Source organism: Acartia tonsa, chromosome 7 (assembly GCF_053477335.1).
Source record: "Acartia tonsa isolate MP-2025a chromosome 7, ASM5347733v1, whole genome shotgun sequence".
Classification (NCBI taxonomy): domain Eukaryota; kingdom Metazoa; phylum Arthropoda; class Copepoda; order Calanoida; family Acartiidae; genus Acartia; species Acartia tonsa.
In genome coordinates, this window is record NC_137266.1 from 23,113,046 (window position 1) to 23,139,970 (window position 26,925).

At 29.9% G+C, this 26,925-nt stretch overlaps 1 protein-coding gene across 1 annotated transcript in view; it reads right to left on the reverse strand.

Moving 5' to 3' along the window:
* Positions 1–26,925, reverse strand: part of LOC145324462 (uncharacterized) — a 64,201-nt gene that overhangs the window by 26,553 nt on the left and 10,723 nt on the right. The window contains exons 5-13 of the mRNA XM_080167048.1: positions 25,503–25,580; positions 25,145–25,220; positions 24,644–24,723; positions 20,344–20,451; positions 18,837–18,907; positions 17,319–17,397; positions 15,703–15,755; positions 13,996–14,100; positions 4,742–4,832 (exon numbers count right to left, since the gene is read on the reverse strand). Of these exons, the coding sequence (XP_080023174.1) occupies positions 4,742–4,832; positions 13,996–14,100; positions 15,703–15,755; positions 17,319–17,397; positions 18,837–18,907; positions 20,344–20,451; positions 24,644–24,723; positions 25,145–25,220; positions 25,503–25,580 (741 nt within the window). The remainder of the gene's footprint in view (positions 1–4,741; positions 4,833–13,995; positions 14,101–15,702; positions 15,756–17,318; positions 17,398–18,836; positions 18,908–20,343; positions 20,452–24,643; positions 24,724–25,144; positions 25,221–25,502; positions 25,581–26,925) is intronic.

The following is a 26,925-nucleotide window of genomic DNA, read 5'->3' on the forward strand; positions in this document are numbered from 1 at the left end:
AGAAAAATATTCTACTTAAATGCTACTTTTATGAAGTTATCTTAAACCTTTTCCAAAAGTTTGTTTTATAAAAATATTTTATTTTCCATTGATTTTATTGATTATATAGGTTAAAAATATCAAAAGTATTTTTTAAAGGCTATAGATTAATTTTGATTAATTCCGATTTTTAATTTTTTTAATTTTTTTCAAATCTGAAAGAATATGCCTGTCTTTTTAAAGAATAGATTATATAAAAAAACTAAATTAAACATATTCAGGCTATCAAAAAGTTAAAAATATTTTTTTTTACTATTAAATCGCTAATTTTAAAAATCATTAGATTTTAAGCTTATTTTGCATGGAAACACACTTTTTCAGTCATTTCTTCTCAACAATGGATCTTAAATGATTATTACTGAAAACTTTTATGAAAATGTTATTAACCAAAACTCCAAATAAAGGAAATAATTGCCGTTTGCGAAAATGTGTGCAAAAAGTTGCCAATATCTCGTTAGAAGGGACTTAATGGATTTTAATTTTTACTGCTTACGACTTAGTGGACAATAAACTATTAGAAAAGTATCACTTCAAGGTGGAATTTTAAGGGTCAACTTTTTTTCTTTTAAAATTCGCAGTGTACAGATCAATCATCATAAGAAAAGATCAATATTTTCATAAGAAAATAGAAAATCATTGCCAGCCTTCTATAATACCATAAACAAGGATGACAACATTTTTAAGTAGCAAAGCACAAAAATATCATGGATGAAGAACGGAAAAGTGAGATATGTACAGAGCAGAAAGTCAGGAAGAAAGAAAGGGAGATAACATGAAGATGAAAATTGGAAATCATCAAACTCTTATTAATGTAAATATGCTTTTGTAGACAGACAGACCAACCAACCAAGTAAATTATTTTCATTCGTATAAGGAATCTTCAGCAATTTAAAATATAACTTAAATAGAAGCCTAAAAAATAATGTTTCTCCAGAATTGATTCAAACAAACAATCATAATTTTAGAGTTACCTAGCTACTAAAAAAGCTCAAGTTCAAAAGAAACAAATTTTGCAATAGTACACAGTTTCAGTTAAAAAGAAGTAAATTTTATGAAATGATTAAGGCTGTTTTTGCTTCATATTTTTGGTCAATTTGTTGCCAATGTTTGTTACAATTAAAAATTAAAAATAGCAAGTAATTCCAAAATCTTTTACTACAGACAAAAAAGGTTCTTCTAAGAAAATTTACAAAACCATTTGCTTCATTATGATGATGTTATAAAGTTTTGTAGTTTAATATAATAAAAGTACATGAAGTTTTTATCTATTGTTTTCGAAATCAAAACTTATTGGCAAACTGTGTATCTTGTCTATAAATATTATATAATATAAATAAGCTGTGCACTTTTATAAGTGTTTTTATAAAAGCCAACCTACTCTATTACATGTACTCTGATTTTAAAAAGAAAAATACAAATGACCGCCAGGATGGAGATATACACAAAGAATTTCAACTCTCAGTTAAGTTCAATCACCAAACTTAACAAGTTAGTTAGATATATCCATCTACAGTTTACACAAAGAAAATTCGGCAGACAAAACTTGAAGGGGAGTGGGTGTTAAACTAACCCCCCCCCCCCTTCACTCGCCCATCTTAAGGAATCTGGTCACACACCGCGTCATACTAGAGGCGTTAAAAATGCTGCAATGTCTGGTAATAAACACTAATAGTGAGAGAAGGATAAACAGGTGCAACTCAATACTATGCACAGTTAGGATTTCCAGACAAAGGTCGTGCAATCAATGGTTGGTTGTCTGTTTGGATGTTATTAAACCTAATTTCCAGTGGGTGTTAGAATATACCATCCTATTAAAAGCAGCTGATGGTAAGGATTTACACAGCTCACTAATAGTTAATAAAAGTCCCCAAGTCATATTTAAAAAACTTAGTGGAACCAGTATAATAAACAGTCTAATAACCCCCCCCTAAGTGTTTAGTTGGGCTACTTAGGCATTTATTATTCTTGTTATTTGGTCAGAGAAATAGTTTTGGTTATCTTAGGAAAGGAAACTTAAGAGAGAAGAATGAGAAAAGTTGTTAATATCCTCTTAACATTGAATGGAACCTTTTTCTACCCCTTAATAAGATGTGAAGTTACTAACTAATACATCCCGGCCTGCTCTGTAATCTTAAAAGTTCCTTTGTATAAACTTGTTCATTTTGGGAGCTTCACATAAATCTAACGATAGTTTTAGACTATTGTTTTATTAGAATTAAGTCCTTGAATACTTTTGCTGGAACTAAATTCTGTTAAATATTATTTGCGAGCAAATGGAAGAAAAATAAACTGGAAATTGTAGAATGTGTAATGCCTAGTTTTTTTTAAAAAATGGATATGGAAAAACTACCTTAAGAAAATAGGGATAAGACATTGGCCGATAATTTTTTTAAAATCCCCAATGATGATACACAAAATTACAATTAGTGGTTAAAACGTTTTGACACTCAATTAAATGAACTGAACAATCAAAATTAAATAAAAGTCCCCAAGGTTGTTAAGCCAACGAATAAGAAAACGTTATTATAAACCTTTAAGGACAAGTGTTATAGACAGCTCAAAGTCCCCACCATCCAAACTAAATTATAGTGTAGTTTCGTTGATAATATTAATGTGAGCGAGGAGGGGATTCCTTAGTTAAACCCTAAGTCAAGGTAATGGGATGTTATAAAAAGTTTAGATCAACATAGAACACTTGATCTATATCGGTTTCCAACTAGCCACCAGTGTGGGGGGAGGGGGATGAAACAATGGATTGGGACAATTAATCTGTGATGGTTTTTGTATTTTTGATATTTTAATAATCAATCCATAGAAGGGGCAGCAAGGTATAATACTTTAAGTAATCTTATTAAATCTATTGGTAGAATAAAACTAACAGTGTCCAATTCTACAATCAAATAAATCTACAAAAGAGGAAAATTTGTTTATCATCATTCGAGATGTATATAATTTTCTACAATGTCTTATCCCTTCAGATCGTGGATCCTAATAGATTTATTTAATTTTTGATTCTGGCTTTAATATATTTTGTAGACTAATTTAATTTCAATTATCCTAAAATGTTTTTTTTCTATCCATCCTTAAGAATATCTGTATTTTCTTTTATTTTGATGGAACTAGAGATTAAAAGAATTATCACAAAACTTATCAATTACTTTTCTCTTTCAAGATTAATCCCCAACAAGAATGAATATGTTCATCAGAGGGTACAAATTTGTACAGCACATATATTTTTAGATAAGGATCTACTTCATGGATATTAAGCAGAGAGAGAGGGGACAATGGGTTGTTTATTACACTAGTCCCCAAAGTTTTAAAATAACGTTTTCTTATTAATTTTATTATCAACTTTGGGGATGAATTTTGATTGGTTGTTTCATTAAGTTGAGTGTTCAAATGTTTAAACCACTAACTTTAATCCCTACTAGGGGTAAATTTTTATATCATCATTGGGGATGTACATCAATTTATCGAATATTGTCTTATCCCTTTAGATCCTTGGAGGCACAGACTGACGAACCGAAAATGTGGAAACACTAAGCTTTTAATAATTATATGATCCTTAAAGGGATTAAAAAAATAAGGAGAAATATTGCTAAGAAAGGTTTTATGATTCAAAGAATTGGCTAAAACCCGACAGTTGAAAATTGTATTGAAAAATAAAAATCAGAATGATCTGATAGCAATATATCTGTTAAGTCCTAAATAGTGAAAAAGCATTTTGTACAAAGTTTTTATTTTTTTTTAATTAAGGGCACCAATTTTGTCAAACAATTAAACGTCGTTTGCATGGCCTTGAAACCAAATAAAAGTAAGCTAACAAATATTCTGGGAAAGCACAAAGCTTGAGAAAATATGTATAAATTCTTTCATGTTTTTCTTTTTATTAGCAAGTAAAAAAAAGAAATCGATACTATTCCTAGTTATTTACTTTAAGGATTTTGTTTTTTTCTGATTAATTATGAATAAAATTTTATTATTTTCATAAAACTCTTATATTTTATTATATTAACAAAACATATTGTAAATTCCTTATTTGAACAATATTTACAAAATAATTTACAAATATTGATAAATTTAATAAAAATTTCTTTGTTTATTATTGAAAACTTATTAATCTAATACACTTTAATAATTTTAATATTTTGTATTTTTCCATCAGAGTTTTTAAGATATGAATTTCTTTCTTTAAAGTTGCCTATTTTGGACATAAGCCATATTCAAAATCATCAGAAGAAATGGAAAAGAGATCTTATATGATATTATCTCTAAAAGTGTGTTCACGATGGCATTGACTTTACAAATGTTTTAACTAAATATTCTGTTTAAAATGAGGGGTGTTGCAGTTGAAGCATAGAAAACATTTTCGATATTCATTTTTATATCTACTTGCAGTTACGCCCTTAGAGACCTCTACGGGCACTTGAGGTGGCGGGGGGGGGGGGGGAGAAGCAAATCCTTCCCCTTCCACTCCACTTTAAATTTTAGTTTTAAAATAGAAAAGTAAGAAAATTATGGGGGTTAATTTTTTCTAGGGGCGATATCTCTTGAGAGGGTGTTGGTATCATCCTTCAAAATATTTTAATCCTTCTCAGGACCTTTTAAAAGCTACACTGTAAAGGAAAAACGTATTGGTTAAATTGTCAGACAAACAGACAGACACAGATCCTGTTACTTTTATACAAGGATTACTACTCACCTTAAATCTGTATCCCTTGTTTTTGCCAACAGTCAGGAAGAAGTTTGGGATGTAGATAGTTTTGTCATCTAGCAGCTGCACAATATCAGAACTAAATAAATAAGATAAGGAAATAGCCATTATGTAAGTTAGGTCATGTATGGTTTTAAAGGTTTTATTGCTAGTTTAGGTTTGTTTCTCTACACATAGAATTATGGCCGCCACAAGAAATAGGCCTTCTTCGTGGGCTATGAAAAAGCTATAAATTCTAAGGAAGCAACAGATAAACAAGTAAATACATATATCCTTAAATCTTTGGCTTTAGTTCCTTTTATATACATTTTATTGTAATTTTATTAAAGGGTCACGTTTTACTAATACTATATTTTTTTCAGTGATCTACAGAGATAACTGGTTGAAACGTTTGGACACTCAACTTAATGAACCAACCAATCAAAATTGAATAAAATGTCCCCAAAGTTGTTAATCTAATTGATAAGAAAACACTATCAAAAAACTTTATGGAATGGTGTAATAAACAGCCCATTGTCACCTCACTCCCTAATTTTCATTGTAAAGGTTAATTGAACCAAAATGTTAAAAGTTGATATAGGTGACTTCAACCATTAAGATTAGCACAAAAACCAGCCATAACCAGAAACTTCATTCTTTCGAGAAAAATGTATTTTGACATACACACACATATGAACAAAAATAAATATATGCATGGTTCTAAAACCATCTTATATACATACTGAAAACATAATTTGTAATGTAAATAAAGCAAAAAGTTAAGGAATCATATGAATCATTTTCTGTTTAACCTTTTTTCTTTTTTAAAAAAATTCTGGGCCACTATCTTATTCAATGATTCATTCTGTAGTTTGGGAATACCATAGTACTTTTATCCTTGGAAAAGTAACACTACTTAGCTTGTAGAATATATTTATAAATAAAAGTGTATACATATGCAGGAATAAATATGAAAGTACAATAGTTTCAGTCAATATTTGAATGTTATCTAAAGTTTTTTTTTCAGAATTTAGAGATTTTATTTATCTCCTAAATCTAGTAAACCCATTGGTAACTGATTGATTTCAAATTTGAAGCATAAATAAAAATTCTTCGTTTGTTGTTTGATTAGAATTAAACACGTTAGTTACAATTTACAAACAAACAAAAAAGTTGCCTAATATCTTATATGTTATATCTATTAGATGTTTAGAACAGATTAGAAAAATATTTTTTTATTTTGTAAACATTTTTATGATTATTAACTTATCCCTATTATCAGTATATGAGAATATAATATATTATACTGAAATAGTTGATATTCCCCAAGGGAATAGTGTAAACCATTGATTATATACTTAATTTCTAGAAAATAAATAACCATTTTGCAGAAAATGATAAGGCTCAATGATAATTGAATTTTTTATTGTAAGTTTTAAACTTTTTACTATGTGACTAGTTTTTTTTAATGAAAAACTGGTAAGGTCTTAGATAATTACATGAAGGCTTGCTAAAGGGGAGGTGTTGAGTTGAGTAGAAATGTAAAAGATATAAGGCGCAATTCCTTGGCTCAAAATCAGGCTTATTACCATAAAAAATATTAGTTATATATTGTGTTATCAAAGAGTGGGTTTTCTCTAGATATAAACAAAATAATAAACTTATTAATGCAGGAGTAGGTGTTTCATCCCACTTATTTTATACTATAAGTATAAAGTACACATTATTGTATTCTAAACATGAATGTTCTTAAAATTATTAGGGAAATTTTCAAGTGGTATAATTTACTCCGTATCCTGCTTGAAACTTTGTGTAGCTTATTTATTGACCTTTAGAAGAGTAATCTAAAGTGTTAAGGAGTATATTATATTTCCTCACTCTATATCTTTCTCTTTCACTGTTTTACTCCGCCTCTAACCTTATCTTTCTCTACTTTATCTTTCTCTAGGTTTATATCTAATTTTCTCTTTCTTTCTCTCTCTCTCTCTCTCTCTCTCTCTCTCTCTCTCTCTCTCTCTCTCTCTCTCTCTCTCTCTCTCTCTCTCTCTCTCTCTCTCTCTCTCTCTCTCTCTCTCTCTCTCTCTCTCTCTCTCTCTCTCTCTCTCTCTCTCTCTCTCTCTCTCTCTCTCTCTCTCTCTCTCTCTCTCTCTCTCTCTCTCTCTCTCTCTCTCTCTCTCTCTCTCTCTCTCTCTCTCTCTCTCTCTCTCTCTCTCTCTCTCTCTCTCTCTCTCTCTCTCTCTCTCTCTCTCTCTCTCTCTCTCTCTCTCTCTCTCTCTCTCTCTTTCTTTCTTTCTTTCTCTCTATGTTTTACACAGTCTCCGTATTTGGATCTAACTATTCATTGGATTTGCCTTTTTGAGACTAACGTTACTAAATACTTTGGACTACTTGTTTGGCCTATTGTATATTAACCAATTACAATATTAGTACTGCTTTCATTTTTTCATCCTTGTTTTTCCCCTCCACGTTAGTAGCGAAGCTACTCTATAACTAACCTTGTCAGCCTGTCCGTCCATCTGTAAGTGTTAATAACACTACATAAAATACTTGGTCAGTCTGTTTATTGGACTTTCATTGATATTTTGCTAAATGGTTTCATACTCTTGTGTTTCACTTCTTATGGATGTTGCCATCCTTATTATTCTTTCTCCCATTCCCACTTTCTTTACACATATGGTGCATTATTTGCAAAATGTACCACTTTTCTGCACTACCTCTCCGATTTTGTTAATACTCTATATTTTGGTCCGTTGGGTCATTCAAGGATGCTGGATGGCCAAAAAAAAGTTTCAGAGTCCCTGGATGTCTAGATATCTAGCTATCTATGAAGGTAGGTAACAAAAATGTAAAAAACACCCATTTTTTCACAATTTTAAAAATTAATTTTTTCATCAATCTTACATCCAATCTATATATTTTATACACCAAAATGATCGTTTATTCATGTAAAAAGCGCACACAATGCTATTTTGGCCAAAACTCTAATTTTACAGGGTGTCCAACAAAAAGTGTATTTTGTATATCTAGCATAATACCCAAAATACCTGTCCGAAAAAAATCATTTTTTTTGGCTTAAATCCTGTGTTTTATCTGTGTGCATATGTGGTATATAACTGTTCGGACCACCCGGGACTATAAGGTTGTCAAATTTCACTTTGGGACACCCTGTAAATGTGATTTTTGCGTCTGTAGAGCTAAAACTTGGTCCAAATTGGCTATTTTTTTCAAATTACTCTAATATGTGTCTTAGTATGTTTGGCCATAGTGTTTTCTGACCAGATCAATATTTTCATATTTTTTGGACACCCTGTATTTTCAAAAAAAGAGAAAAATTTTTTTTGTTTTTTTTAAATTTTTTTTTCTATTTTTAAGTTACTTAAAACTGTCATATAGATACAGATTTTGACTAATAACAATAATATTTTTACAATTTTTTACACTTTTGGGACACCCTGTGCATTTTTTTGAAAAATGATGGTTTTTGCCCATTTTTGGGGGGAAGGAGTCGTTTTAGGGCCATAGACTTTTTCTTCATTTTTGTAGAACTTTTCAAGACACATCATTTGTTATTTATGCAAAAACCGCAAAAACCGAACCGTTTTGCCGTTATTCACGGCCAAAGGCGGAATTTTTTTACGTTTTTGCCGTTCCGGAGGTTGTAATGGGCATTTGTGGTAAGAAAACGTTGATTTATCAAAACCCATCTTAAATACTTTTATTTAGGTAATTTAATTTACTAAATTTCATATTAAGTAAAAATTTTTGTGCAGCTAACCATTTTCGTCGAGATGGCTAAAACAAGAAAATTAAGTGAATATAACATAAATAATTGCTATAACATAAGTGATAAAAGAAACATAAATCATGTGCATTTGAAATTCCTTTTGACAAAAATCGGTTGGATATACAAAAAAATTTACTTCACATGAAATTTAGTAAATTAAATTACCTAAATAAAAATATTTAAGAGGGATTTTGATAAATCAACGTTTTCTTACCACAAATGCCCATTACAACCTCCGGAACGGCAAAAACGTAAAAAAATTCCACCTTTGGAGGTGAATAACGGCAAAACGGTTCGGTTTTTGCGGTTTGTTGCATAAATAACAAATGATGTGTCTTGAAAAGTTCTACAAAAATGAAGAAATAGTCTATGGCCCTAAAACGACTCCTTCCCCCCAAAAATGGGCAAAAACCATCATTTTTCAAAAACTTGTTTCTGCAGTGTCAAAAGTTTTAAAAACCTGGTTTGAATTTTTTCGGGAACATGATTATATTTTGTATTTAAGACAAATTCTTATCTATATGACAGTTTAATAACTTGAATATATAAAAAATATGTAAAATAAAACACAAAAATTTTTCTCTTTTTTGAAAATACAGTGTCCAAAAAATATGAAAATATTGATCTGGTCAGAAAACACTATGGCCAAACATACTAAGACACATATTAGAGTAATTGAAAAAAAATATCCAATTTGGACCAAGTTTTAGCTCTACAGACGCTAAAATCACATTTTAACATGTGGCCCATAGTGAAATTTGACAACCTTATAGTCTCGGTGGTCCGAACCGTTATATACCACATATGGCACCCAGATAAAACAGCAGGATTTAAGCAGAAAAAGGAATAATTTTTTTCGGGACAGGTATTGTGGGTGTTACGCTAGATAGTCCACCCTGTAAAATTAGAGTTTTGTCCAAAATAGCATTATGTGCGCTTTTTACATGAATAAACAATCATTTTGGTGTATAAAATGTATAGATTGGATGTAAGATTGATGAAAAAATTAATTTTTAAAATTGTGAAAATATGGGGCACATTATTTACGAAAAAAACATTTTTCTGCATGAGGTCTCAGATTTTGATAAAAACTTCCAGTCCCCTTCATTTGGTCATAAAACTAAGGGCTGGATGATTTTTAATCTTTTTAATCCATTTAAAGTCCGATTTTGCGCGCATTTTCTCACTGTGGTGTTTTCACAATGAAAAAAAGGCATTTTTTCATGATTTTCAAGTTTAAAATTTTTACATTAATTTTCAACTTACATACATGTTTTATATATCAAATTAATCACCCAGATGAGTACAATATAGAATTTGTCTTTAAAATCACAAAAATCATGAATTACAGGGTGTCCCAAGAAAAATGTCAAAACAGGTTTTTAAAACTTTTGACACTGTCAGGAAACAAAGTTTGCCCATTTCTTGCTTTGAGAGTGAATATCATCCATTTTACAACACATATGAAGTAAATTTGGCGTGGTAACTCCAAATTTGGACACCTGAGAAATTTTTGAAACACCCTGTAAAAGTGATTTTTGCGTCTGTAGGGCATTTTTGGTAAGAAGGCGTTGATTTATCAAAATCACTCTGAAATACTTTTATTTAGGCTATTTTATTTACTAAATTTCAAGTGAAGTAAAAATTTTTGTGCATCTAACCGTTTTTCGTCAAGATGGATTTCAATTGTTAAAACAAGTGAATATAATATTAATAATTGATATAACATTAGTAATAAAAGAAACATAAATCACGTCCATTTAAATTCCTTTTGACAAAAATGGGTTGGATATACAAAAATTTTTATTTCACATGAAATTTAGTAAATAAAATAGCCTAAATAAAAGTATTTCAGAGTGATTTTGATAAATCAACGCCTTCTTACCAAAAATGCCCGTTAAAACCTCGAGAACGGTAAAAAAGGTCAAAATTCCGCCTGTGGCGGTGAATAACGGCAAAACGGTTCGCCGGAGGCGGTTGATGTATAAATAACAAATTATGTGCCTAGAAAAGTTGTACAAAAATGAACAAATAGTCTCTGGCCCTAAAACGACTCCTTCCCCCCAAAAAGGGGCAAAAACCACCATTTTTTAAAAACATGTACAGGGTGTCCCAAAAGTGTGTAAATATGTAAAATAGGCAAATATTATTGTTATTAGTCAAAATCTGTATCTATATGACAGTTTTAGGTAACTTAAAAAAAGAAAAAAAAATGAAAAAAAAAAAAAAAAAAATTCTCATTTTTTTGAAAATACAGGGTGTCCAAAAAATATAAAAATTTATAATCTGGTCAGAAAACACCATGGCCTAACATACTTAGATACTTTGAATGCTAGTTTGAAAAAAATAATCAATTTGGACCAATTTTTAGCTCTACAGACGCAAAAATCACTTTTACAGGGTGTTTCAAAAATTTCTCAGGTGTCCAAATTTGGAGTTACCACGCCAAATTTATTTCATATGTGTTGTAAAATGGATGATATTCACTCTCAAGGCAAGAAATGGGCAAAATTCGTTTCCTGACAGTGTCAAAAGTTTAAAAAACCTGTTTTGACATTTTTCTTGGGACACCCTGTAATTCATGATTTTTGTGATTTTAAAGACAAATTCTATATTGTACCCATCTGGGTGATTAATTTGATATATAAAACATGTCTGTAAGTTGAAAATTAATGTAAAAATTTTAATTTTGAAAATCATGAAAAAATGCCTTTTTTTCATTGTGAAAACACCACAGTGAGAAAATGCGCGAAAAATCGGACTTTAAATGGATTTAAAAGGTTAAAAATCACCCAGCCCTTAGTTTTATGACCAAATGAAGGGGACTGGAAGTTTTTATCAAAATCTGAGACCTCATGCAGAAAAATGTTTTTTTCGTAAATAATGTGCCATGGGTGTTTTTTACATTTTTGTTACCTACCTTCATAGATAGCTAGATATCTAGACATCCAGGGACTCTGAAACTTTTTTTTGGCCATCCAGCATCCTTGAATGACCCAACGGACCAAAATATAGAGTATTAACAAAATCGGAGAGGTAGTGCAGAAAAGTGGTACATTTGGCAAATAATGCACCATATAAGTATGTACATATGGGGTAAAAATTAGCAAACCATATTACTTCCATCTAATTTGGCCTCACTTGAGTATAATTTACAGGGTGTCACTATAAGAAAAAAATAAAACTAATGTAAAAATCTTAAAAATTGAAAAATGTTGTTTATTAAAGACACACAGACACCCTACTTTGGACATATCAACCCCACAAGGCGTTTTTAGGCATGTTAGAATTGTCCTATCGAATTCAACCTTTGTATGGTGATTCCTTTAGTAGTGCGGTGCGATTTAGAAGGCGTAGCAACTCTAAAATCTAACCAGAATGTCCGTACGTCCATTTTAAACATGTCGATTTTTTACTTTTTAACAACAAATTTTCATGTGATCTAATCATCCGATTGATCTGATTTTTGGTATAATAATTCCTGGGACTACAAAGTATAATGTTATAAGCAAAGCAACTCTATAATCAAGTCCTAAAAATGTAAGTATGTCCATAAACATTATCCTGTATCCAGCAGTTTTTCAACAAATTTACTTACAATTTTGGTTAGACTCTTATACATTTATATTCTGATCATTCAGTTTTGACACTATACAAATTTTAATGTCCGTTTGTCCTACCGTTTCAGTGCTTCGCCTTTATGGATGTTGTCATCCTTGTTAAATTAAATTTTACTTGTTTTAGCCATAATAATATAAGGATAAATTTTAACAAAGAGACACAGACATTCTTTATATATATGACAACCTCATTGAACAAGAATAATTTTTTATGAAAACTGATGACTTTTTCAACTGAAATAATAAGGTTTTTGTCTTATTCTTTTGACTTAAAATTCGGCTGTCTATCTAAAATAGCAGTTGAGAAAATCACATTTCCCCAATAATAATTTTTTTGTCTTTTAAGTATTACCGACAACAGACGGACAAAATAATGTATAGAGTAGAAGCACATATATAATAGGAATATTCACAAAAAATTTCAGCTGTCATAAATGAAAACTAATATAAATATGCTTTGCTATGTTTTGCTTGACCCTGTAAATGTCTATTGCATATGAGAGTCTTAATATAAATTATGTAAAAATAGGTTAATCCAAAAAAAAAGCTTTCTTGTTCAGACAAAGATATATCACCTAAAGAAAACTTTTGTATCACGACATGACGCCTAATCTTTTTATTTTGATGGTATAATAAGGGGTTTCTAAGGTTTTAGGAGGGTAATCTTGTGTATTTAAAAAAAAAATTCTTATGGGGTAAAATGAGGGGTTTCAAAGTTTGAGGGGGTAAACACCCCTTTATCTTGGACGTTTATGTATCAGTATAAGATTGGAATAAGATTAAGAAAACTAATGCCCTTTTGACAGGAAAATAAAATTACTGCCTTTTGTCTAGAAACATACAAGTCTCATAGAATGTCTAGAAATTATTATCCAGTATGGCTTCAGATCCAATTCATAACCGCTGAATAAGAGCCTGTTCTGGGCCATACTGAAAAAATCATGCATCGTATCGTATTATGGATGGCACATAGTAAAATGAAAAATTGTAAGATTAATTTTACTTTTGTTGGCCATAGGGGGCTGTCTATAATACGATACCATAATTAACTATTCTGATGATAAAAGAGAACAAAGATCCGCTAAATTTCATATAGACAGACACACAGACATCCTACTACTTTGGCAGGTGTTTACAATTTTTAATTAATAGAGTATTTGCTCTATTAAAAACTTATATAATACTTTTCTTTATACTTTGTTACATATCTGAAATTCTGATGAAATTTGTTGAAAAATTTGTAAGCTTAAGAAACTAACGATATATGAAAGAGAAAGGATTATATAACTATACAATATTGTAATCATTTTAGAAGCGCAGCAACTTGCTAATTATTTGTTCGTATTGATTTTTATAAAGATATAAATAAGGGATGGATAGATATTTTGATAGATGGATAGATAGATAGAAATTATATAGTAAAATCAAAGATGATTGACTGAAAAGAAAGATAGACAGACCGTCAGAAAGATAGATACTTAGATAAATTGTTTAATAGAAAGTTAGATAGATAGAAATGTATCACAGATGTATGATCAGATAGATAAAATATAGATAGACACACATAAAGACATAGAGAAAGAAAGATAGAAGATAGATTGCTTGCTAGGGATATAGATAGATAAAAATATATTTAGTACACAGATAGATATAAATAGATTGATAAAAAGACTAAGTTGTAGAAATGTAGGTAGATACATTGTTTAATGTAATTTAATAGAGGAAAGATGCCCTTAATTTAACATAGCAAAAAAGATAGATGAAAGGATAAATAGATGGATAGATATACTGACAGGGAGATAGATAGATAAAAAATTAAAGTATAGATAGATAGATAGTTAGATAGATAGTTAGATTACCTTATTTGACTGGCTGCATAAAGATTTTGAAATGTATGAATATGATATCGTCTCGGAACCTTGGGGTCGTTGGGCAGGAATATGTGCGCGAAATTTACAGTAAACCTAAATAAAAATTTTCAAACCAATAGGATTGGCTTATAAATGGCTGGTTGATCACTTACTCCCCCATTTTTTAAAAATAAATTGAAAATAAGTAGGTGTTTTTTTCCTGACCCTTGCAGTGGGCACTTATACCCCGGCTGGACCTATTCCTGCGGTCCCCTAACCCTGCAAATACAAATGATTAACTAAACCCTTCTTATTTTCAATTTATTTCGAAATAATGAGGGAGAGGAAGGGGGGGGGGGGATTAACAGAGCTCAAGAGGGTACATTGTGTGATAGCATCATCAAATGTTTGAAAAAATAAGCATGGCAACATCCAAAAGAAGTGAATCTTTTATAACGGATATATAGTGATTTGATATTAACAGGGAGGGAGGGGACATTAGACCGTTAATTACACTAGTACCCACAGTTTTATGAACATATTTTCTTAATCGTTGAACAAAAAACTTTGTGTACTTTTGATTTGAGAAGGGGTAATTTTGTTTAAGATCATTGGGTACGAACATCAATTTATAGTTTCTTATATTATCCATTAAATACCCAGGATGAATTAGATTTGAAATTCAATAGCCTAAAAATAATCCTCTAATCCTCGTGAATCTTCCAAAAATGGAGAACTCGATCGGTTCAAGATTAAGCAAGATCTCAACAAGCAAACAAAACATTTTAATTCTTATGTGACAGGATAAAAATCAAAAGAGTAAAAAAGTTACATAAAATCATAAATTTTATCCAAAAAAATCTTTTAAACTTTTTTCCTTAACACAAAACTGCACTCATTCTAAAGAAAATTCTTCATATTGAGTGTTCATTAAAAGAAACAGATAAATAAAAAAGGCTTTATGAAACAAATATTATAAGTCCTTATATTAAGCCAAAAAACTAATATGTTTTAGCATTTTTTAAGAAAGATTATTTGTCTTTTTGGCTATTTTTTACAATTTTTTTCTGTAAAATTTACTTCTCTATCTTTCTTTCAGACTTTTGCACAGATATTATTAGGGCTTATGTAATTTTGGAAATTTTAAAAGTTTATACAAAATACAGCAATATTCTATATGTTTTATAATATTTCTTCTAAATCAGTGTCATCATCTCCCCATCCCCCATAGCCTGACTATTAAGGGTTAACAAGACTTGATATTAGAGATTAATTTTCTTTTATAGATTTAGTAGTTTATGTTCATCTGCAAAAGCAGACCTCTAGAACAACTAAGTTTGTAGCTGTCTATAATGCTCTAGCAAAATGTGGATAGGTGTCACTGGTTTTGGCCTGCCTATTCTATTGACGTCAGGAAAAAACACTATATTCCATCTCTTTTCTAAGGGGTTTCTTACCCCCTCCCTTTCTCTTTCCCTCTACTATAACGTCAATAGAATAGGTAGGCCTAAAGCTGTGACATCTGGCACTAAACACAGCTACGCCAAATTTTACGAGACAGCGTAAATTGCCGCCAAAAAAATGAATAAAAGGCCAGCATAAATTGGTCAATTAGAATGTATACTGGCCTATTATTGGTCATTTTATTGTATGACGTTATTTTTTGGCGGCACTTTACGCTCTTTTAAATTATATTCCTGAAAATAATAATGTTACCTATCACACCAAATTGTCAACCATTTTATTTCTGTAACATCCAACGGCATCCCCTGAATTAGAAATTATGTTATTCATTGAAAGTTATGCTTGTTTTACTGACGGAATAGTTGTAGGAAATATATTTTCTTGGATAGTAACCCCAATTTTTGGGGGGTTAAAATGCATATTAGGAATAGTTAGTATGATCTCGTAAAAGTCTACGATTAAAGTTATATACGGGAAAAAGAATTTACACTAACAAATTTTTTTTTGAATGATCAACTTAAGGCTATGGGCAAAGCCACTAGTTAAAATATCAAACAAAATCCATCTATTGAACAAATAAATGTACAAAAATAAATTGTGCAAAAATGTAAAATAAGTAGGTCTCTATTTTCTCCCACTAAACTACTGTAGTTCTGCTAATTGAGAACTGTAATTAAGATCATTAGTCTCACTATACTGCTGGGTTCTAAGAATCTTAAATATATTGCTATAGCAGCTGAATTTGGGTCAAAAACACTGTTATACTAAAAACATTTTTAAAAAGGTTGTAAACATTATAAATAAAGTGTTAACATAGATTTTTTAATAGAGGCTTTATTAAAACAAGACATATTTGGACCAATTATAGAAAACTTAAATATTTTAATTGAAAACTTATGTGCTAAGTTGATTATTTATTATATACAAGATTATTCGCCCCAACCCTTCCGGAAGATTAGTGTAGGTCAAGAAACTAGGTTAAAACCATATCATTTTTAATCTGCACCAAAACTTTTGATATCTTAGTTACAGGAGAAAAAAACTTACTGCTTTATAATATAGGATATTATTCATGTTTTTAAAAGGTCTTTTCGGTACTTAGATAGTTTTTACCTATTTTATGAAGGTTGGGCGAAACTTTCAAGAAAGATCCCTTTATATTGTACTCCTAACAATACTTTACTTTTAAAATGAACGACAAGGCCTCCAGAGTCTATTGGTAAAGTCAGTGAAAACACGGGGGAAAAAAACTATGTGTAGTCGTTACAATCCGATCGACAATAGACACTTTGAATGGTAGAGTAGTATCTATTTCAGTATTTACAGCTTTGCTCACTTCTTAATGCCACAGTTTACAAACATTTTGCCCAACTGTTTTTCACACAAAATAATTACAGATAAAAACAGCAGTAGTTTTTGTAATTGAAAAGCAAAAAGATATTTGACTGAGACTAGTGCCGGTTTAGAAATAGATTAATGGGTAATAAGGAACCTAGTAATAGTGTCTAACTTTTTATCTTTGTGACGTAACAAAAATCCATCTCTTTTTTAGGGGTTTCCTTTCCAACCTCCCCTCTCATCCTTCGATTTTTGTTACGTCACAAAGATTAAAAGTTAGACACTATTACTAGGTTCGGTAATAAGTAATAAGTATTACTTATTTGGGCAGAAGTAGCAATTTTTCCGAATTTGTTATACCTAGTTTTAGACAATTAGACAACTTTGCTATACCGTCAAAAAATTAATCTCTAGTACTTTTGGATCAAATTTCATGCGCCGAAATTTTCGTGTGCTAGTAATTCCTTTTGTGTTGGACTGTTTGATGACTGTTTCTGATTGTCCATCTAGTGTAGTAAATGTATTCTTACCGTAGACCTTCGTGGTGGTAGGGGTAGCAGAACATTGACTCCTTTCATTGCGGGTATGGGCATAGGTTCACCAGTTATTCTAAAAATAAAAAAATTAGATAAAATATTAACAGAGTAAATCATCATTTGTTTTTTTTACATAAGAATTACCGACCGAAGGACAGACAAAAATGACCTTGCTCATTTGAAGGAGGAGTTTTCCCAAGTAAATAAAATCACGCTTCACCGACGACTAACAAATAAAATTGTAACATTTAACCAGAAAACATTTGTAATTTATATTTATAACACTTAGAACTTAACAAACCGTTTGATAATAAAATGCTGCAGGATTTAACATTAATCATTGTTTTTTCTTTTGACAATTGATATTCATCGCGATAAAAATAAAAATTTCTTTTGATTGAAAATTCTAATGATACATTTTTTGTTTGTTAGTTGTGATTCTGCTCTATAATTCTGAAATTACGCCCCTAGACTTAACTGTCTACATAGACATAGTATACTATGAAAAATAGATGTCCACAAAAATTTGGAACACAAATGCCCATTTAAAGTCTATACAAAAACTTTAATTCTAAATCCAATTCAAGATTTCTGGCTATTTTCGAAGATAGAAATGTGCTGTCATCTTTGTTCTTAAAAATAAAATACTTAAAGAATAAAAATAAAGCTCTTCAGGTGAAAATTATTTATCATTTGAATTTAGTACGTCTTCATTTATTTTTATCCATTTTATTGGATGAAAAAGTTCATTTACATAAATAATATAAAATAGAAGGTTATTTTTTGGCTTATTTCAACAATTTGTTTGTTGTTGTAATGGAATGATAAGTATTTTTTATGTTAAAGGATAGTTAAACAAGAGGGTAAATTTTGATATGAACAGTACTATTTTATCTTTTGTATTTTTAAGTAAATTGTTAGATTATTGTAAATTCAAAAACTTCAAAATCTAAATTAAAGTTTCATTGCCTTCTTTATTCGTAGTCCACATGTAGATTCCGTTTAATGTGCTCACGTAAATGAATTACTTGGTAGTTGATAATAAATTAATCCGAAGATTTTTGAAGAAAAATAAAAGTTTTGTTGATTGTAATGACGTGATTCAATACTTAAGAAAAATATTTTTAAAAAGAAATTACGCAATATTAAAGTAAAAGAATGAATGACAAAAGCGTCCCTAAGGAATCATTTGCTAATGCTCTACTTAGAAAAAAAGAACAAAATATTTTTTTCTCGGTTAGTTTCTGTTTTGGTAAAATGTAATTGAGATCATTATATTGTTTAGGTCTGTTCTTTTTTAATTTAGGATTATCCATAGGGTTAAAAATTACCTTAAGGGCTAAAATGAGTTTTATAGAATAACTAAAGATGTTATATTGGCTCAAATTGCTGATTAGAAAAAGCAAAAAATTTGATCAAAAATCGACCAAAGCAACAAAAGGGCATTGTTTTTCATTACATCTATAAATTTCGTAAACTTATTATTATAGTGAGAAATCCTGTAAATTATACCTGTCAAAGCCGTCATGTGGGGGATATGGGACAACCTGGCCTCGCGGGGAGGGCTGGTGGTCTGACCCAACCTAGAAAGATCGGTAGATAGATAGACATATGATTATTAGCCTGTCCCGGATTTGAAAAATTTTGTTAAAATTTTTGCCCCCAGCCATAATATAGTTGATTTATGCAAACTATTGACCCGTGCAAAATATTTGTTCTGTAATGCAAAAATTGCGATGGTACAAGCACTGCAAAGTTTTTAAAATTTGCAAAAAAGACCTGTTTTTAAAGCTCTTGTACCATCTCAATTTTAAAGATTTTTACAAAATTTCAATTCTAGTGTGTCTATATAAACCTGGAATTTACCAAAAAAAAATGGGGGCAGTCTCAATTCTAACATATAATGGAAGAAGGTGTAGCAAGTAATTTTCCAAAGTAAAAATTGCCAGATTTCATACATAAATCATGGGGTTGGGCTGGAATCGATAGATATAGATATCCGGCTGATTCATAATTCTGGATATCAAGTATTTAGGGTTATATTGACACACTAGAATTGAAATTTCGTAAAAATCTTTAAAATTGAGATGGTACAAACTTTTTAAAATCTGCAAAAAGACCGTTTTTAAAGCTTTTGTTTCATCTCAATTTTAAAGATTTTTATGAAATTTCAATTCTAGTGTGTCAATATAAACCTAAATACTTGATATCCAGAATTATAGATCAGCCGGATATCTGTATCCATCCAATCCGGCCTAACCCTATTATTTGTGTATGAAATCTGGCAATTTTTACTTTGAAAGATTACTTGCTACACCTTTGTCCTTCATATGTTAGAATTGAGACTGCCCCCATTTTTTTTGGTAAATTTCAGGTTTATTTTGACACACTAGAATTGAAATTTTTTAAAAATCTTTAAAATTGAGATGGTACAAGAGCTTTAAAAACAGGTCTTTTTGCAAATTTTAAAAATTTTGCAGTGCTTGTACCATCGCAATTTTTGCATTACAGAAAAAATATTTTGCATGGGTCATTATTTTGCATAAATCAACCATATTATGGCTGGGGGCAAAAATTTTAACAAAATTTTTCTAAAACGGGACAGGGTAATGATTATATATAGTTAGACACATATAGAGACTTTTAATTAGAAAAATAATAACCAACGTAGATAGGTAGATTATTAATTTGACAAATAGATAGATAAATAATAAGACATACACGTAGATAAATAGACATGTATTGGTAAAAAAAGAACAGGATACTGTCATCAACATTCTTACATTTTTAGCATAGAAATACGTCGCTTATACCATTGTACATAGTTGCGCAAGGAATCATTATTCCCAACACTAAGAAATGAATAAGATAAGAAAAAAAATTTAAAAAGATAAAATACAGCATGTTTTAAAGGACGAACTTTCTGGTACAATAAGATATAACCGTTACGAACATACAGGCCTACTCAAATTACAAAAAAAGCCTTGCTTTTAAAAATATTGAAAAAAATAAACTTTACCCAGAAGTAAGCATCCAAAGTACCGCCTCCATCATAGCTGAACTTTCTGATAAAGAGATGGTTCTTGTCCACTATGTATACATGACCCCGGGTGTTGTGCGCGTGAGTCTAAATACACAATATTTAGATGATGTGGTGCTTTCCCCAAATAGCCTAGTGAGCACAGATCTTCTCCTTTATTTTAATTGAAATAAGTGAAGCGGTAGTTTTTTTTTGGATACCCTGATGGTCTAATCTATACCCTATAAAACCTAATTGATTCTGAGGTAGAACACGAGAACTTTAACTGGTGTTCTGTGTAGGGTTGGTCCGGATACTTTTTTGGCCGGATACCGAGTACCGGATATCCGGCTGATTTCTAAACCCGGATATCCGGTTCCGGCCGTATATCTGACCAACGTTCGATATCCGGCAAATGACCGGATATCTGGCCAGATAACCGGATATCCGGCGTCAAAAATCAGCCGGATATCATGTAACCGGATAGTTTTAATATCCGGTATCCGGCCGGATATTGAAAATGACCGGATATCCGGCCTGATAACCAACCAGACCGGATATCCGGCCCAACCCTAGTTCTGTGCACGCTAGGATCTTTGAGAGAAACCAACGGTAAAGTAAAATAAACAATAAGGTGAATCAAATTATTTACATTTTATGGATATCTGATGGACATGGTACACTGTAAAAACTTAATAATAAAAGTGTGCTATAAAATATTACAATTAAACAATAATGACCTAAGCATAAAAAAAGGAGGAGCAGGCAAAGGGACAAAGTCAGGTAAAGAGTTGATTTTTATTTGTTATGGGAATATTTCCATATCATATCAGTTATCTTTCTAATATAATAGCTGAGAAATTATGATAATGTTTTAGAAAATAATGATTTAAGTTTGATGATGAAAATTAATATGTACACACTATGTATTATTATTTAAAATTATAGGTTTTGTTTCATAAATATTGATTAACTTTTCTTGGTATTTATATTAAATATTTGTAATTAGGATAATATCAAATTTCTCTTTAAACATAGTTTTTTTGTTAATTTTATTAATTAGGTTATTCATTATAAAATATATTAAATCTTGTTTTCAATACCTTAGGAAATTAGCCTAAAAACAAATATTAATAATACATAAATTTCTTTAGTAGCATCACCAACAGACTGAAGGTTCAAGAAAATTTTGTACTTGATGCTCTTTGTTAAGGAGTATCTTTACTAAAAAAATCACCATACTGTCTACAGACTGACAAACATAATAAACAATGGACAGAAAATTGAACTATGGAGTAGCTTTCCAACTAAACATTTCATAATATGTACACAATATTCATAATTGTTGATGGTAAAAAATCCATGACATATTTTCCAATGACATAATCCTACATGTTGTAATAGCATCATTTTCAGAATCAACTCTATATTTCATGTCCGTCTGTCTGTTTGTCTGTCCATGAAAACATAAGAAACAGAAATATGGAAACAATAATGGTGTCCAATATACTGTCTTCTCTTGAATACTGCTGTGGAGATAAATATGGCTTGGCTTTAGATAAAAAACAAAATTTTATGAAGATAAAACTTTAAAACTAAATTTGTAAGTCCAAATCTATGATAAATCAAAATATTTGAATAGTTTTAATTTATATTTCTGTGCTTTCCTACTTGGAGATGTTGTCATTATTGTTAATCTTCTTAGCTGTAATATGAAAAGTGTGGTTATATAATATGCTAAAAGATACATAGCACACAAAACCAACCTCAGCTTTTTTTCCATATTGACAATTTGACATAATTCTGTGTGATGCCATATTATGTTTGAGACTGAGACATAAACGAGGATGTATATGTCCAAGAGCAAAGAAATCTAGAGGAAGGGGAGGGTGGAAAAAGAGTTTCTAACCCCAACCCCCCCAAAAAAAAAAAAAAAATTATCCCCTAGGTAGAGGTACCATGTGATTATGCATCCCAAAAAAATTTTTGGGGGGGAGGAGGTACCCAAAGATGTAAGGAAGGGGATTTGTCTTTTATTGTTCTTATAAAAAGATATAATTTCCATTAAAGAAATCTTTTGATTTAATGGTTTCCTTTATAAATAACTTTAGTATCTTTTACATGCTTGAATATTTTACATAATCTTGTTTGTATTTTTATTTGAATAAAAGCAAGAGTGAGTGTGTGTGTGTATATTTGAGGATGTGTTTTTTGCATTTCTTTAAACAGTTTTATGCAGAGAAAACTTCCGATCCATTTAACTTGTTTTGCATTTCCAACCTTAGGTTTGCGGTGGGTAATCTTTACTTTACAATATTAGTCACACAAAAATATTATAATTGAAATTATTTTACTACTTTGTCCAAGAAAGAATTCAAATTAAAATCTTCTCAGACCAGACCTAATGTTTAAATTGTTTTTGTTTTTTTCATCAAATTGAGATACTTTACTATAGTATTGTCTATTTTTTAAAAAATTTTATCTTTATTATTTTTTTTATATTTGTGATATTTTGGCATATTGGTTTAATCCTAAAGGTATTCACTTGGAGAAAAGTGAACCTCCACATGTTTCCTTGTATCAGAGGAATACCTAGTCATTAAAAAATAAAAATAAAATACAACTTTGTATCAAGTCCGAAAGTAAAATGATTGGTGATTTCAATTGTTTATAATTATCAAAATTATCTTTTTCTTGTTCTAATAAATTTGTTTAGAGAGTTTTTTTTACATTTCTAGAATTGCATTGCCTAACTTATCTAATTTTTTATGAAAGCTTTGTGAAAGTTGTGAAGAATTAGGGCAATGTTTAAATTAGGTTTAATTGTTTTTTTTTCTTTTTTTAGTTTATTAAAATCATTTCATAAAATAGTTTAATCTTTTCTCATTTTGTGGATGAAAGTTGTTTCCTTTGCATTTTTATAATATTCTACCACTCATGCACATCTCATTTGGGACGTTGCAGGTACTTTTATTCAGTAATAATTAGAGTTGTGGTTATTCACATGATAATTACATTGATGCCTAATCAATTAATGATCATAAAAGCAAAGAATGATTGGGTTAAAATTACTATATTATATGTAAATAATATTTAGTTCTCTATCTCTAATAGCAGCAAGAAACACAGTTTGTGTATAGCTTTGCAGACAGACAAACTAGTAGAAACAATTTTTGGGAATAGTTTTTTACTAGAAGTTAAAATAGACATCCAGTTATGTAGAAATGTAATAAAAGTATTCTATTTTCAATAGATTTTTATAGTGTATTAAAGTTATTTCATAAAATTGTCAAATCAAAAGACTTATTGTATTTTTAGTCATGTTTAATGTTTTAGATTTAGTAGTTTTTTTGTAATAAATTTACAGATTTTTTTTGTAATTTCAAAATTTTAATTTTTATTTTATTAATCCTAAGTGATCTACACTTGAATTAGCTTGAATTTCAAGGTTTATCTACTGCTCTACTGTGCTCTACAGCAACTACCTTCAAATTTAAACTTTTCATATTTAGTAATGGGGAACATAATAAAAAAGTGCATTTTTCTGCCTCCACCTTCACTTTTTTCTTTGTTGTTGTTGTTGTTTATGTTCCTGTACTGTATTTTTATCTCTTCATATTTACTTTGTATCTTAATATACACTTGAATGTATATTTGTTGTACTTGACACACATTATTTTTACAGAAAAGGGATGAGTGTGGGTCCAGTAAGATTTAGAAAACAGTTACAGGTAACCGGGCATAACATCTTCTGGAAAGTGTTTAGAGAAAAAATATTTGGATTCTAAACATCAACTTATATTTCTTTACTTAAAAATCTCTTATATGTATATGTTCTTCACATTCTAGAATGTTTCTTAACTGCCAGAAAATCATTTAAAATCTTCCATGTAAATACATTCCATAACTTTTGGAGTAATCTTTACCTAGAGATCTAGAATTCTAGAACAGATTCTACTTTGAGATCTCCAATTTTGTTTCATAACTTCTAGGGAAATATTTACCTTGAGATCTCAAATATATGTTTCAATACTTCCATAAAAACTTCTAGAATATTTTTATCTTGAGATTTCCAATATATGTTCTAAAATTTCTAAAGAAACATTTACCTTTGAACTCTAATATATTTGTTTCATGGCTTCTAGAATGTTCTTTAAATTGAGAATACTAATACATGCTCCATAACTTCTTTACCTAGATATCTCCAATGTATGTTCTATAACATCTAGAATATTCTTTACCTTAAGATCTCCAATATTTGTTCCAATACTTTTAGAAAAACTTCTGGAATATTTCTTACCTTGAGATCTCCAATGTATGTTCCAAAACTTCTAGAGAAATCTCCAACTTTTGTGATGAGGAGGGCTTGTGGACTACCTCCTAAACAGGTTATTACTGAGTACATTCAACAAAGGATAGAATGACTGTCTTGTTTTAAAAAATATCAAATTCAAAAGCCGGGTATAGTCCCTTTCGTAACATCGCACCTTATGGGGCGATTCTTCGTATTTTTCACAGTTGCTTTTCTCCTATTTCTAGCCTATGCAGGGGGCTCTAACCCTGCGGGGCTAATTACCTAACCCTGTGGGGCAACCACCAAACCAAATATAACCTAACCTAACCTAAAATAACCTATAAAAAGCCATTTTAAAAATACGACGAATCGCCCCTTATGGGGCGATGTTACGAAAGGGACTATTCCTCAAAAGCCTAATGTTTTCTTACTTTCCTTTTTTGTTTATAGTAGTAAAGCATGATTTATAATTAACACATGTCGGTGTGTTCGTCCTATTGATATTACCTGGCTGGCCGGCTTCTACTGTTAAATTCAGGTCCTCTCGACTCAGGGTGGGCTGCACCTCTTGGTCAAGTTGGTTCTAGATAGACAGGGTTATAGACCAATGGATATAAGAAAATAATTTGAGCTGAACAATAGATGGATAATTAACAAATAAAAGGTAAATGGGTAGTTAGATAAATAAAAATATAGATAGGGAAATAGATGAATAGATAGATGGATAGATAAATAAGTAGATAGATAAATCATAGATAAATACTTCAATATAATCTGACTCTTTCTCATACCTTTTGATATCATAGATAGATACAAGAATAGATAATTAGATAGATAGTTACATAAATTATGGATAGATACTTACAATATAATCTGACTCCTTCTCATACATGTTGATATAATCATCATACACATACATAAAAGCATCTTCGTCCTCAAGATTCTAAAATACAACAATAGTTATTTATCGCATCGTGTCATAGACAACTTTCCGCAGATATTAAAATGAAAAATTATAAAATTAAAACCAGTTTTGTTAGGCCCAGCTAAGAAAAATGGTATTGATTTTATGGTTTTTATTTTGATATTCGTGAGAAATTATTTTTATATGATGAAATGATGATTTTTCAGTATTCTTAAACATAATATTTCTTAACTTTAAGAAATAGAATCTTTTTAGGAAAATTAAATTTAACTTTAAATATTTCTGATTCAATTTTGAAAATGAATTATGGAATGGAATATTTTAACCAAAATTTCTGAATGATTTTCTTGTAAGTGTTTTTAATATTATTTTTAAAGGCCAGCATAATTATTTTAATAAATTGATAAAGATATTGCGTTTTATATAAAATATTTTTTTCTATGAATATAATTAAATTTTCTACATTAAAACGAAATTTTGTATATTTAATAATTAAATAAAATATTATATTTTTTATTAACAAAGCTACTCTATATCTCTGACATAGTCACTAGTTAATAAGATTGAAATCAGGATATTTTTTTTTTATAAATCTAAGACTTAGGAATGGAATGGTTTTAGGCTGTTTTGCTACCTTCCTTCTCCTTCCCCCCTCAATTACAAATACCCTGGATGTTAGAACTGCAGTCTAGTTATATTAAAAATATATTTTAAAAGCAAATAGCTGCACAACTTATGGAGATAATTCATCTAGTTTATATTTAATATTTTACCAAAAATGTTGGGAATGGTATTTAATTATTTTCAGCTTTTTCCTCCATTGCATTGCAAGAAAAGAGAAAAGATTAATGGATTATTTTTTCCCTAAAACAATGGATTTTTTTTATTATAGAAAAAATATACTTTAATTGTGTTATTTTTGATAACTTTAAAGAAATTGATGAATGATGTTAGCTTTTTAAAACGTTTGATATTTTATAATTCAACCTTGTTTTTTTCTCAAAGTATAGTTTAATTTCTAGTATGATAATTGTAGAATAAAACATTAATTAATGTATATCACAAGGCAAATGGATGAAGGGAGGAAGGGGACATCGGACTGTAATATATACTGGCCACCAAACTTTTATATACTTCTTCTTATGATTAAGTTGTACATTAAAAACTAGCAGAGTTCAAACTTTTTCACCAATAATCCACAGAAGGAATAATTTCTTGTTACTTCTTTTTATAATGAAATATGAGTTTTCATTATAAAGTTGACAAAAAAAGATTTAATTTAACCTACAATGAATTGCTAACGTTATATGTTATAGCCATAATATTAATAAGGTTTAGGTTAGGTAAATATTTTACTAAAAGA